This window comes from Aspergillus sclerotioniger (genome assembly GCF_003184525.1).
Source record: "Aspergillus sclerotioniger CBS 115572 chromosome Unknown BO94scaffold_12, whole genome shotgun sequence".
NCBI lineage: Eukaryota > Fungi > Ascomycota > Eurotiomycetes > Eurotiales > Aspergillaceae > Aspergillus > Aspergillus sclerotioniger.
Genome location: NW_020291002.1, coordinates 501,835 through 514,972, shown reverse-complemented (window position 1 = coordinate 514,972; position 13,138 = coordinate 501,835). Strand labels below are relative to the sequence as shown.

Below are 13,138 nucleotides of genomic sequence, written 5' to 3'. Positions count from 1 at the left end.
CTACTAATTATTCCTAATCACTACACCACCACCTGTTCACGAACCTCTCTCCATCCCCCCCCCCCTCTCTCTCTTGCCACACACACCCCACCGTTCCTGGGGGTCCTTGTCGGTGTTTGTTCCGTTTGAAACAGCATCGTTTCTTTCTTGATTCCTCATTTCTCATCGTTTCGCTCTTTTTTTTCTTCCCTCACCCCATTTTTGGGCTCATTGATCAAGTGTCAAGGTGGCCATGACTTTCACAACCGACACGGATGGCACAGAGGATGTCAACGACTTCCTACTGCGCATCCGGGAGCTAGGGGAGAAGCGCGACAAAGAAGACGAGGAACGCACAAAAAAGTTGGAGGAGGAAATTTTGCAGGGTCGGAAGGAAAGGCAGGCTCGACGAGCTGGTATTTGACTTCCCTTGCTTTTTCCCGCCCCTTTTAAAATCAACTGCCCGTCGTCATGACTCACGCACGGCTGGAACCCCTTCCAAGACTGTCATTGTCAGGAATGCTGACTGTGTCCGGTTCTTGGACCCATTGCAGAGCGGGCACGGTCGATTTCCCCCACGAAAGATTCACCCATACTAGATTCCGCTCGGTTGAGCATGTCGTCTTTTAGCCTGCGATCGATTGACCCTCCGGAACACCTCGAACCTACCACTCACACCCCGGTGCATGACACCAGCAGCAGGCCTGATTCGATCCGGGATGACGCATCGATAACCACGGATGGTGGCCGGAGAGGGTCTACCTTGACAGCCAACGATGGAGAGACGGGTACCAGACCTTTCTCACCTTTACGGAGCAGAGCCGGCACTCTCTCCTGGCAGCAGAGGCCTGCATCCCGAGATAGTAACCGGGCTTTCTTCTCCACATCTCCCTCCCGCGAGGGCCGCTTTAGAGGCATGTCCATAACCTCCAATGACGAACACGGTGCGTCTAGAAGTCCATTCGCGTCTTCGCCTTCGTTCAAGGACGTGCCTTGGTCTCGCCACGCAGAGGGAGGGTCCGCTTCTCCTACCCGCACAAAGCAATTAGAAGGAGACGACTCACAGCATCCCCTGCATTCTGACACCCACATCAAGGAATCAGAAACCGACTTGGAAAACACTACAGAGCCGGCGAAGGAAACAGAACACCAGGAGATCGTAGAAGAGCGATCGCGCTCCCCGTCACGAGCAAGTTCGACGTTTGCAGATAGCAGTTTAGGCCACCGTTATTCAAGCATATCCTCTGTGTCGACAGCCACTGGCCTTGGCTCTCCTTTGCCTTTGACGAGTGCACAGAAACTCGAGCCCCGAAAGGCTGAGGAGGAGGACGAGGACCACCTAACGTCTCCCCCTTCCCCTAGGCGTCTATCTCCAGAGCGTTCTACGTCTCCCACCAAAGGACTCGGTGGATTTGTTCAAAGCGCCATGATGAAACGATCGGACAGTGTGTCCAAAAGGTGGAGCGCTCAACTGCCGTCGGGACTTAGTCGAGGCAATTCTTTTGCTAGCAACCGCAACAGCTATGCTGCTCCTTCCGGTGGTGACGTATTCTCCACTGCACCTTCATACAGGCTGAGCAGAGATAGCTCGAGTCTCTCACCTTCGCGGCCCACCTCCAGTCCTAGACCCGGCTCTAGCCATAGACCGGATTCTAGTCACCGGCCTAGCTCTAGCCATAGTGAGGCGACTGTTGTTCATCCTAAAGACAGCGAACGGCCGGCTACACCTCCCGTTCCCGGCAGTAACACCACGCTATCAGATGAAGGAGCCCGCAGACCGTCTCTCAGCCTCCATACACGGTCTACCAGTACAGTTGAAAGAAGTGCGGATTCCGGCTCTTTGCCTCCGACGAGCCCATTGGTTTCGAGAACCATGGACCCTAAGAGATGGAGCCCGACCAAAGCCACCTGGTTAGAAAGTGCATTAAACCGGGATGAATCACCGAGGCATAAACGGCAGCCCTCCCAACAGACTCCCTGGGCCAAAGATCGGCAATCAAAAGGCAGCGTCGACTTGGGTCGGACTGCGAGCTTCAAGGAGGTCACACCCGTGGGACTCATGCGAACTACCGGCCCTGGCACTCACTCCAAGACTTCCAGTATTACTGGCATCCCGGACTTGTTCTCCAACCAAGACGCAGGAAAGGCGAAGGAGGGAGAACTCGAAACCATTCAACAAACAGTCAATCCCAAGGACAGTGACTCACCGCCTGCCGAGAAGATAGCGGAGGCTGTTGCTTCGAGAGAAAGTTCTCCCACTAAAACCGAGGCAGAACCGGAAAATAAAGAAGATGATGTTGCTAAGGACAAGCGTATCCCATCTACTTTGAACCCGATCACCAAGACTACCATCGATGCGCCCCTGCCATCCCCTCGCGATCCGCTGTTGAACAGGCCCAAGCCCCTTTCTCCCGTGATAGATTTCCGAGCCAACCTTCGACGACGAGAAGTGGTCAAGGATGAGTCTCCCAAGGCGGAACCGGAGTTCAAAAACATCTTTGGAAGGCTGAAGAAAGCAGAGTCATCGAGTTATGTGCCGCCAGACCAGCTGAGAGACAACATTCTGAAGGGCAAGGCCTCTCTCAATTCATCAAGCGGCCCAAAGAAATCGCAGAAGGTGGACGAATTGAAAGATAGCATTTTAAAGCAGAAAGAAGCAATCAAAGCCGGTGGGGGCTCGTTGAGGCGCAATACTGCTGGAGAGAATGATGCCCCCATGAAGTTCATCCCAGAAGCGATTGCAATGCGGAATAATTTGACAAAGTCCAGCAGTATCAAAAGCAATCTTTCAGCCGCTGATACATCGTCGCCACTCTCGCCGCTCTCGCCTAAAGAGCCGGATACACCAAAAACCGCAAATAGTCCGCAGCTTTCTTCGCCGCTGTTTTCTGCCGGCGAGCGTATCGAGGAACCTCCGAATTCGCCAGTCGTCCCAGAACCACAAAAGCCCGACGTCGATGAGAAACAGACAGAGATCGCGGAATCGGAGTTGCCAAAAGTTGTGAGAGAAGACGAGCAGAAGAATACGGATGAGGGAAACGTGAACACTGAGGAAGAGCCGAATGGGGAGGGCATCAATCCGGTGCGTTCTCTGTCACCGGGGGATACCATGCAGGCTACAAGTGCGCCTGTCGTGACTGAGAGTCCTGCTGCTAAAAGTAAACTCGCAGGCCGATTAAATCCTGCCTTAGCGGGCCTTCTCTCCCGTGGCCCGCCCGCTCCGATGGACGGGTCGATGAAAGCTCCTTCTACGAACGGTGCCGAAGGAAGTAGTTTGGAGGTGGAGGAATCGCAGGCTGCCGCACTCACTCATCTGACGAAAGGCCGAGCGAGAGGACCAAAGAGACGTCTCCCTCAGGGTACTACACCGGAAGGTACGAACTCACTCTTCGATGAAAGCAATTTTGTACCAGAGTCTCCGCCAACACCTTTCGATGCACAGAGACCAGAATCAATGTACTCGGAATCAGAGGAGGAAAATGATGCTGCAGGGCTCTCAGCACCTCTGGATGCAGAGAAACCCGTGACCATGGAAGCGCACCGAGAGGAGGAGAATGCTCTAGAGGCGACCGCACCTGTCGATGAGGAGAACCCAGAAATTGCTATCCAAGTTTTGAGTCAAGTTACGAGTCCAGTCTGCGAGGAGGACCCTGGCGCACCAGAGCTGTCAACACCTATGGATAAGGAGGAATCTGAACTTGAACCTGCTAGCCCAGTACGAAAAGATATTTATACCCCAGAGCCATTAGCTCTTGTGGATGAAGAGAAACCTGAAGCTAGGAGTCCAGCTCTAGAGGAGAATATCGACATCTTAGAGCCATCAGTATATGTGGAAGAGGAGAAACACGACAATACAAGCCCACTCTACGAGGAGAATACTGGTGCGCCGGAGCCGTTAGCACCTATGTACAAGGACGAGGAGGAATCGGAACCTGCGAGTTCAGTCCACGAGGAGATTTCCGATTTCCCAAAGCCATTATCACTGATGCATAAGAAGGAATCTGAAGTTACGAGCCTAGTTCAGGAGAATGCCGACACCCTAGAGCCGTCGATATATGCGCATGAGGAATTCGAAGCTTCGAGCCCAGTCCGTGAGCATAATGTCGACATCCTAAGGCCGTCAATATATGCGGATGAGGATAGATTCGAAGCTTCGAGCCCGGTTCGTGAGGAGATTGATGAACTAGAGCTATCAGTACCTATGTATGAGGAACTCGATCTTGCGAGCCCAGACCTGGAGGGCACTGTCGATGCCTCGGAACCTTCAAAATTAATGGATAAGGAAAAGCATGAAGTTATCAGCTCAATGCCAGAGATGAAGGACACGGCCATGAGGTCACCATCGATTTTTTCGGATGCAGAGAGACCAGAATCCTCGGGTCATGCCCTAGAAGACAGGGATAATGCTCCAGTGTCAGCTCTAGATGCAAAGGAGGCCGAAGCCACAAGCTCAACCATTGAGGCGCAGACCCCGGAGGTAGAGTTCCCTGAGCTGTATGAATCGCCCATAAAATCTCCATCAATGTCAGATAAACAGGGGCCAGAGTCTATGTGTTCCGCCTCTAAAGAGGAAAGTCGTGTTCCTGAGCCTCCAGTGCTTGAAGCAGAGGATACTGAAGCCACAGGCCTAACTCCTAAACTGCGGGCCCCCGAGATCATGGAAACGGTCCCGAAGGCCCATTCGATTTCCTCTGATACACGGAGACCAGAGTCCCTGTACTCTGTTTCAGAAGATAGCGATTCCTCTGTGTCTCCGGTGCTGGAGGCAATGCATGTCGAAGACCAACATCCGATTTCTGAAGTGCAGATGCCGGAGGTGAAGGTCCCTGAGGTGTATGAAACGGCATCGAAGGCCCCATCAATCTCTTCTGATACACAGAGACCCGAGTCCCTCTACTCTACTTCAGAAGATAGTGATGTCCCAGTGTCTCCAGTGCTGGAGGCGGTGCACGTTGAAGCCAAAAGTCAAATTACTGAATCGCAGACGCCAGAGATAAAGATTGCCGAGCTCAGTAAAACGGCCCCAAAGTCACCATCAAGCCTTTCAGATACACCCAGACCAGAGTCCCTGTATACCTCTTCAGAAGAGAGCGATGCATCAGAGTCTCCAATGCTCGAGGCTGAGGAGGTTGGGGTCACAAGCCCAATCTCTGAAGTGCAGGTTTCTGAAGTAAATAATAAGACCGCACCGAGGCCCCTCTCAATCTCCTCGGATACACGGAGGCCAGAGTCCATTTACTCCGAGTCAGAGAGGTATGTTCCAGAGTCTCCAGTGCTAGGAACAGGACCTATTGAAGTTACGAGCTCCATTCCTGAGGTGAAGATCACTGAGATGAATGATAAGGCCCCAGAGTCCACACCATTCCTTGCAGATGTGCCAGAACCTACACACTCAGACCTGGACAAAGATCATGCCGTCGAGCCTCCAGCGCTGGATACAGAGGAAAGTCAACCCACAAGCTCATCCCCGGAAGTGATGACGCCCGAAATGAATGGTGCAGTTCCAGAGTCCTTATCGTTTGCTGCGGATGCACAGGAGCCATCATCCGCACATTTAGTTACGGAAGAGAACATTGATAAGACGATGGATTCTTCAGCAGCGGAGGCAGAGATAGTCGAGTCTACACGCTCAATTCCTGAGGGGACCATTGCAGAGGCGAATCATACAACCCCACGGTCCTCATTGATTTCCCCGGATGCACAGGGGCTAGCACCCACACATTCGGTTACTGAGAACATCAATAAGACAGTGGATCCTTCGGCACTGGAGGCAGAGGTAGTCGAGCCTACACACTCAATTCCTGAGATGACTACCCCCGCGATGACTCATACAACCTCGGAGTCTTCATCGGTCTTCTCAAATGCACAGAGGCCGGCTTCGACACACTCAGTTCTGGATGCGAATACTAATGATACTGTGGAATCACCATCACCGGATGCGGAGGAGCCCAAAGCTTTGTGCTCGACTTCGGATGTAAATGAGGCAGCTCTGAAGTCCCCAGCTTTTTCTTTAAATACACGGAGTTCAGCATCGACGCACTCGATTCCAAATGAGAGTGATACTGAAGTTGAGACACCCAAGGCCTTATTCTCAACCTCAGGAGTCAACGAGGCAGCTCCGAAGTCCCCGGCATCGACACACTCGGTTCCAAACGAGAAGAATGATGATGCCGAGGAGCCTAAAGCTCTGTTCTCAGCCTCAGAATCGAACGAGGTAGCTCCAAAGTCCCCGGCATCCTCTTTGGGGGCACGGGGGCCAGGAGCAATCGTTTCACCTATCGGCAGTCCTGTAGGTGTTTCCAGTGGCTGGCCACTTCCTGACACTCAGATCAAGCCAAATGTTGAACCGCAATCAAGCCCGAGCCAGCATGATTCACCTGTGGCCAGCAAGCCGACAGAGTTCAAGAGGAGCATGCATCGCTTAATCGAGAGAGAGACTGTGCAGAAGCCTGATGATGTGAGCTCCAACCCCCCAACAGCATCGGTTCAGGCTGCTTCCCACCGTTCCTCCCCCAGTTGGGAGAACGCCAGCGCATATTTCAAGAGCCTAAGAAGCTCATTCTCGACCAAACCCCCTTTGCCGCCAAAGATGGCACCACTGCCATCAACCCCAATGTCTAACCAGACCCGGAGCTCACCAATCCATTTCTCATCACCTTCTCCGTCGCCTCTGAGGGGTAGCTTCAGGGAGAATCCGAGCCATGCACCTCCAACGCAGCAGCGAACTGCCTCTTCATTTTTTTCCACCATTGGGTCACGAAGTTCGTCGCCCCGAGACAAAGCCTTGCCTTCTCCCCCTGTTCCTCCCAAGGGGTCTAGGGCTTCTGTCGACCGGTTTTCTGTCGACCGGTTTTCTTCGAAGTCCTCAAAGTCGCTTGTTCCTCAGGCTGATGAGTCATGGGTGGCCATTTCTGGTTTCTTCAAAACCTTCCCGAAATCGAGCGACCGTGTAAACATCGACACTCAGTTGATGTTAGCAGACAGGAGCGATAACACAAAAATCAGGACCCTCAAGAGACAGCTGTGGGAGATTACGGGCGATGGAAAGAAACAAGATCTGCCTGTTAATCAGGAATATATCCTGTATGAAGGAAGCATGTACCTGTGCGTGCATCTGTTCGAAGCCGATGGCACTGTACGCTCTGAAGTGCACCTCTGGTGCGGTGATGACGTCCCTGATGCAGCGGTGGATGATGCCCAGTCCTTCTCTCGCAGGGTCGCCAAGGATAACGGATCCAAGCTGGGGATCATCAAACAAGGCAAGGAACCTGCTCGTTTCATCCAAGCCCTGGGAGGAATCCTCATCACTCGCCGCGGCTCGAGCTCCCGCTCCAGTTCCTCCGCCATCTTCATGCTCTGCGGGCGCAAGCATCTCGGCCAGATGGTGTTCGATGAAGTCAACTTCTCGCCCAGCAGCTTGTGCTCCGGGTACCCCTTCGTGATCTCCGCCGTGTTCGGCAAACTCTTCCTCTGGAAGGGCAAGGGCAGCTCGGCCGAAGAGATCGGCGCGGCTCGCCTGATCGGCATGGACCTTGGTCTAACCGGCGAATTCGAGGAAGTGGCCGAGGGCGAGGAACCAGAGAGCTTCTTTGAGGACTTCCCCCAGTACGAGCGGAAGACAAGCGACGCCAGCACCAACTACTGGCCCCTGAAACCCAACCATGGGCGTTATCGCTCGCGGCTTTTCCGCATCGACCACGGGCTCGGTCAGCGTTCAGGGTTCTGGATGCGCTCACCTTCACCAGTCATCCGGCCAAATGACACCGTCCAAGAAGTCGAGCCCTTCTGCCAGAAAGACATTACCCCCAAGGGCATCTACGTCCTTGACACATTCTTCGAAATCTACGTGTACGTACCGCCTCCATTCTTGCCCCCAAAACTCGACGCCGCAGCAGTATAGACTAACCATCTCCTCCTAGAATCGTGGGCGAGCAAGCATCCAACCGTCCCGCCGAGTTCGCAACTGCGGTGGTCCTAGCGCACGAATATGGCATTCTAGCTGCATCGCTCCAAGATCGACCTTTTATCCCGAAGAGTTTCGTCTCCATCGGCGGAATTCCCGAGTCCTGCAGCAGTGCGTTCCGGAAATGGAGCCCGCACTCTCCCTCTCAACGCCCGCCACAGGTGTTCCCCCTCAACGCCGCTATTGAGGCCATTCGGTCCTCGTAGTTCGCTTTCGCTTTCTTTCTTTCGTTGTTCTCTGATCTTTCTTCCTCGTCGTGAGGTTTCCTCGTTTGGTTTCTAGCTGTGCATAGCGTTTTCGCGGTTTAGATTGTGCATATACTGGCTTGACCTGGGTGATTTGTACAAAATGGAGGGGCATGCTCTGGGAGGATGCGAATGTGGCAATCCTTTTGTGCATGGGTGTGGATGAGAGTTGGGAGTTGGGCTGTTCTTATTCATTTCGATGGAGATATTGGGGATCTTGTGTATGATAGTTCATTTTATAGACCACTCTGATCGGCAACTCTTGCATTGCATTCATCCATCCTAAGAGGGAAGGAGGGGAGAGTGATGAGATCACGGCCGAGACAGCCCCGATCCGTAAGGTGCCGACCCACCCCGGGAAGGAACGGTCGCCATCCGCCGCCGGGCTTCCATCATCCAGTTCCGCCTTTTTTTCGACATGGTTTAAGGCGGTTCTGGCTTCTTTCAGTCCTGCTCGGTTCATTCGCCGCGGCAAATCACTGGCCTTTCCTGACCCCAGACCTCTTTTCTGGTTCAGTATGCCGTGATTGAGCGCATGCGACCATTCCCTCTCACCTATCGCTCTAGATACGGAAATCTGCTCTCTGCTGCGGATCAGACCTGTCATATCGTGCCGTGCAGATATCGTGCAGGACCACCATGGACCCCGCCGTGCTTCGCGAGCTCGTCCGAGTCGACCCCACGGTCCCTTTCCGCGCGACCACCGATCACCTTCATCACACCTGGGCGCAGACCTTTTACTCGCGGCCGGAATTATACGTGCGCCCTCAGTCCCTCGAGGAAATTCGGAAACTGGTGAATTTGGCTCGTCATTGTCGTCGTCGCCTGGTCACTGTCGGCAGCGGCCATTCCCCCTCCGACCTCACCTGCACGTCTTCCTGGCTCGTGAACCTGGATGATTTCAACCGGGTGTTGGAGGTTTTGCCTGAAAAGGGTATCGTGACGGTCGAGGCCGGTATCCGATTGAGAGACCTGGGTGCCCAGCTGGAAAAGCATGGCTTGACGTTGTCCAACTTAGGTAGTATCGACAGTCAGTCTGTTGCGGGTGTGATCTCGACGGGCACCCATGGAAGCTCGCTCCAGCATGGCCTGATTTCCGAGTGCATCTTATCGCTAACTCTCATGCTGGCTAACGGACAGCTGGTGTGGTGTAGTGCGACTAATAATCCTTCCCTCTTTCGCGCAGCGCTTATCTCTCTTGGAGCGCTTGGTATCATCGTCGAGATCACTTTGCAAGCGGAGCCCACGTTCAAGGTTGCCTGGCGACAGACACGACGCAAGCTGTCCAGCGTCTTGTCCGAGTGGTCGTCCGGATTGTGGACATCGCATGAATATGTTCGGGTGTGGTGGATGCCCTATGAGAAGAGTGCGGTCGTTTGGCATGCCGACAAAACCGACCTCCCTCTGCGTGCTCCGCCAAAGACCTTCTATGGAGAAACAGTCGGATACCATATCTACCATAATCTGCTGGCCCTAGCCAATTATTTCCCTCGGATCCTGCCGTGGGTGGAATGGCTTGTTTTTGGTTTGCAGTATGGCTTCAAGGAGGGCTCGATAGTGACGGAAGCTATCGAACCGGCCCGTTCTGGTCTTCTAATGAACTGTCTCTACTCGCAATTTGTCAATGAGTGGGCACTGCCACTGGAGAAGGGCCCGGAGGCGATCAGTCGACTCTCCGCCTGGCTAAATGGTGATCCTGAAACAGCGCGTATTCCATTCCCCGTTGATGGCTTGTGGGTGCATTGTCCCATCGAGGTCAGAGTCGCAGACTCTACATACAACCAGGCACCTCGTCCATTCCTAGACCCCACATCTTCCGATGGACCGACCTTGTATCTTAATGCGACCCTCTATCGCCCATACCATCGGGACCCCCCCTGCACGGACCGGTATTACGAGGCTTTTGAGTGGCTTATGCGAGAAATGAGCGCAAGACCGCATTGGGCTAAGAATTTCCAGACGACAAGAGACGAGCTGAAAGATCTGTATGGTGAGGACATGGCCGAATGGCTAAAGGTGCGCCAGGATGTGGACCCTGACGGCATGTTCCTGGGTGAATGGCACTACCGGAATCTGGCCTTGCCTGGTAACGAGGATGAATCGACCTCTACCGGACCGGCCGCCCTCCCGCTTCTTGAGCGTGAAAAGGCTCGTCGGAAGGCAGACGTCCGCGGATCTGGTGACGGCATGGAGTGGATCGGGGACAAACGATGGGAAATGAAGGAAGCCCGTCAGGCTGCGTTCGTGCCCGCGCTAGAGAAAGAGAAATTCCATGGCTTGCCGGACGGAACAAGTCTGAGTCCTCCCACAACAGCAACGAGCGACGAGAGCTTTGATTTTCTTGCGGCGGGAGAGGCCAGCATTGTCCTTCCTGATCACCGCGCGTGAGTGAAAGGATCACGACAAGAGGCTTGGGAATAGCAAACAAAACGGAGCGCGTTTTCCAATGTGACAATGTGCGGGTGGTCGGCTGGGATGGCCAGATCCGGGATTCCTGTTGGCTGACGATCATCCAAGTGACCGTGTACTTTATTGCCTCACTGTTTCTTTTCCTTTTTCTTTTTCTTATTATTTTTTTATTTCTCCCGTCCTCTGTCTTACTGTACAGAAAGCAAATCATCGATTTCAATGCCCATTCCTGACTCATCAATGTGATCCTTGGATTTTCATGAGAACTTTTCGTGATTGGCCGCGTCTGTTTGCTTATTCCGGTTTTCAGCTGGCTTCTGACGAGTAGCGATTGACCCAAGATCACTCCGGTTTTCGCCCATCTGCTCATTGGCCGCAGGCCTCGGAGTATTGGCACTCCGTATCGAACACCGGTCGATGTCCGAGAGCATCCTGTTCCCCAGGGAGATACGTGCCATACACGGGAAGGAGGAAGGATGCACATCCTCGGTTCTAGTTCTCGATTTGTCAGGTGCTTTTGGGAAGCGCATTACCAGCTCTTCCAGGCAAAGGCGTCCGTTCGTCCCTTGTCTGTAAGTAATCCGGTCGGGGTACTACATAGACGGTATTGCCACGGAGTCCAGGCGGGCCAAAAGCAGGCCTTCGTGGCAGCCACGAGTGGGAGAGGACGTATGCGCATACCCCAGAGTCACGTATACGTATGTACAATTACCCGGTGAGTAGGCTGACAGTTCAGCATCTGCGCGAAGTTCGTCGGGGGCGAGAAGTTGCCTGTCCCGAACCGCCGCGTCCCAGCATCAGCACTGCCGCTTCAGACCAACCAAGAATGCCGGGCCTCACTTACTCTGTGCCATATGGGATACTCGATCCCTGCTGCCCATCCGGGTCCAAAGAAGCGCAAAAGATGTGTCTCCTCATCGTCCATTGGCTTGGCTGTTCTCCCAGGGCAAAAAGTAAACCGATCATGCTAGTTTATGCCATGCAATGCAGGTAATACCAGGATGGCTGGGCTTGCGGCAGAGGTGGATGTATAGACTGATCGAAGAAGCTCTTACCGCTTGCTTGCTTGCTTGCTCTGTATCAGACTCTCTCTCTCTCTCGGCGAACGTGTTTGTTGGAGTGTCATCATGATGATGATGGTGGTGATTATGATGATCCTAATCATGAGACCATGGCATCTGTACACCCGAGAGGTTTGTTTGGAATAGCCTCAGCTATAGGACGTCGATTCCATGCTCATAATAAGGGAAGAGAAGAAAGGCCGACGAAGACAATCCGGAAGGAAGAGCGGACAAGTCGCACTGGCCGCTAATTGATTGGCTCCTCCCCTTCCCGGCCACAGAACCATCCAACATCATCATTATTTTTTTTACCCTTTCGCTTCACTTCTTGCTTTTCCAGTTCCCTTCCTCAAACCTCCCCTTCCCCGTTCCGTTTACAATCTTCGTCTTCCAATCCCATACCCGACTGCCTTCGGTCCATTTGTATGGCCTCTACCAAAATCCTTTCTGCCTAAACCACGACCGACCATGCCCAGGGCGATCGGCAGGATGCTCACCACGGGCATTAGCCTTCAGCAGGGGTGCGAGGAGAGCAGCATTCTCGATGCCCCGCGCCAGGCCTGCGCCACATCATCGCCAGCACGTTCCTGAGGATACACGGCAATTAGATGTATAGATTTTTTTGACGGAAGTTTAATTCACAGGATGTTCAAGGTTAAGCAGGCGGGGAGAAACCCCCCCAAAACCATCCAGAACCAAGTTCTACCCCTCCGCTCTGGCAAAGGCCCTGCAGGTGGACGGACCTTTCCCTGCAACTTGCCTGTGCGGTTGACTTGCGTCCCACGCAGGATCCTCGGACCCCTCAATCAAAGCGGGCGAGAGAGGGGAAGCCTTCCCGGCCGGCCCTGCTCTTAGTTTCACGGCTAAGACTGGAGCGTGTTATCCGAACTCTGGTGGCCCCGTTGGCCTGCTATGGCACCAACTGCCTGGGCTCCTCGAAGTGGAGGAAAATTTCTGGCGTGCCATCGGAACTAAATGTGATACTAGCATATTCTACAGATCCTACAACCGGACTGCAGGAAACCTACCAAAAAAGCCCCCATGCAAGATGTCCATGCCATGCTTTTTCTCCCTTCCGGCCACGCCTTCTACACAGGTCATTATGCACGGATACTTTCCCTGGCGGACTCGACTCGTGCAGAGATGCAATAAGCACACGCCGTGCAACCCCTCTGCACCTCGCCAGTTAACTGCAGCCTGCTGAGCTGACGCTTACTCAATGTTTATTGCACAATTGTCACCAACAATGCCATTGCGCATCCCTACGGTTGGCCTTGGCAGGGTATTCACCCATAGGTTGACATCTCAATCATCTATCAGGTGATTTTACTGTGTCCCTATCATCTCCAGCATGGCAGCAGCGCCACATCCAGAGCGTTAATGCTGAGATGACGGGGTGCGTTTAGCAATACATAGGCCCCCTGCCTTGTTTTAGACCGTCTACAATACTGCGCTTGCAAAGCCCCCGGCGACTGGCTCTC

At 53.5% G+C, this 13,138-nt stretch overlaps 2 protein-coding genes across 2 annotated transcripts; both read left to right on the top strand.

Annotated features, from left to right (window-relative positions):
- Positions 1–232: 232 nt before the first annotated feature.
- BO94DRAFT_465025 (putative gelsolin repeat protein) lies at positions 233–8,148 on the top strand (the record flags this gene model as incomplete). The annotated part of the gene is made up of 4 exons (XM_025608095.1): positions 233–395; positions 534–3,435; positions 6,265–7,827; positions 7,899–8,148. The coding sequence occupies 4 exons, from the start codon at positions 233–235 to the stop codon at positions 8,146–8,148; spliced, it is 4,878 nt and encodes a 1,625-aa protein (XP_025468067.1).
- A 345-nt stretch (positions 8,149–8,493) lies between these two features.
- On the top strand, positions 8,494–10,936 carry BO94DRAFT_48148 (D-arabinono-1,4-lactone oxidase). Its single transcript, XM_025608863.1, has one exon. It carries the CDS (start codon positions 8,827–8,829, stop codon positions 10,573–10,575), a length of 1,749 nt encoding a protein of 582 aa, XP_025468066.1. The 5' UTR covers positions 8,494–8,826; the 3' UTR covers positions 10,576–10,936.
- The last annotated feature ends 2,202 nt before the right edge of the window (positions 10,937–13,138 follow it).

Coding starts and splice junctions, on each gene's coding strand:
- BO94DRAFT_48148 (XM_025608863.1), top strand. CDS start 8,827: ATGGACCCCGCCGTGCTTCGCGAGCTCGTCCGAGTCGACCCCACGGTC.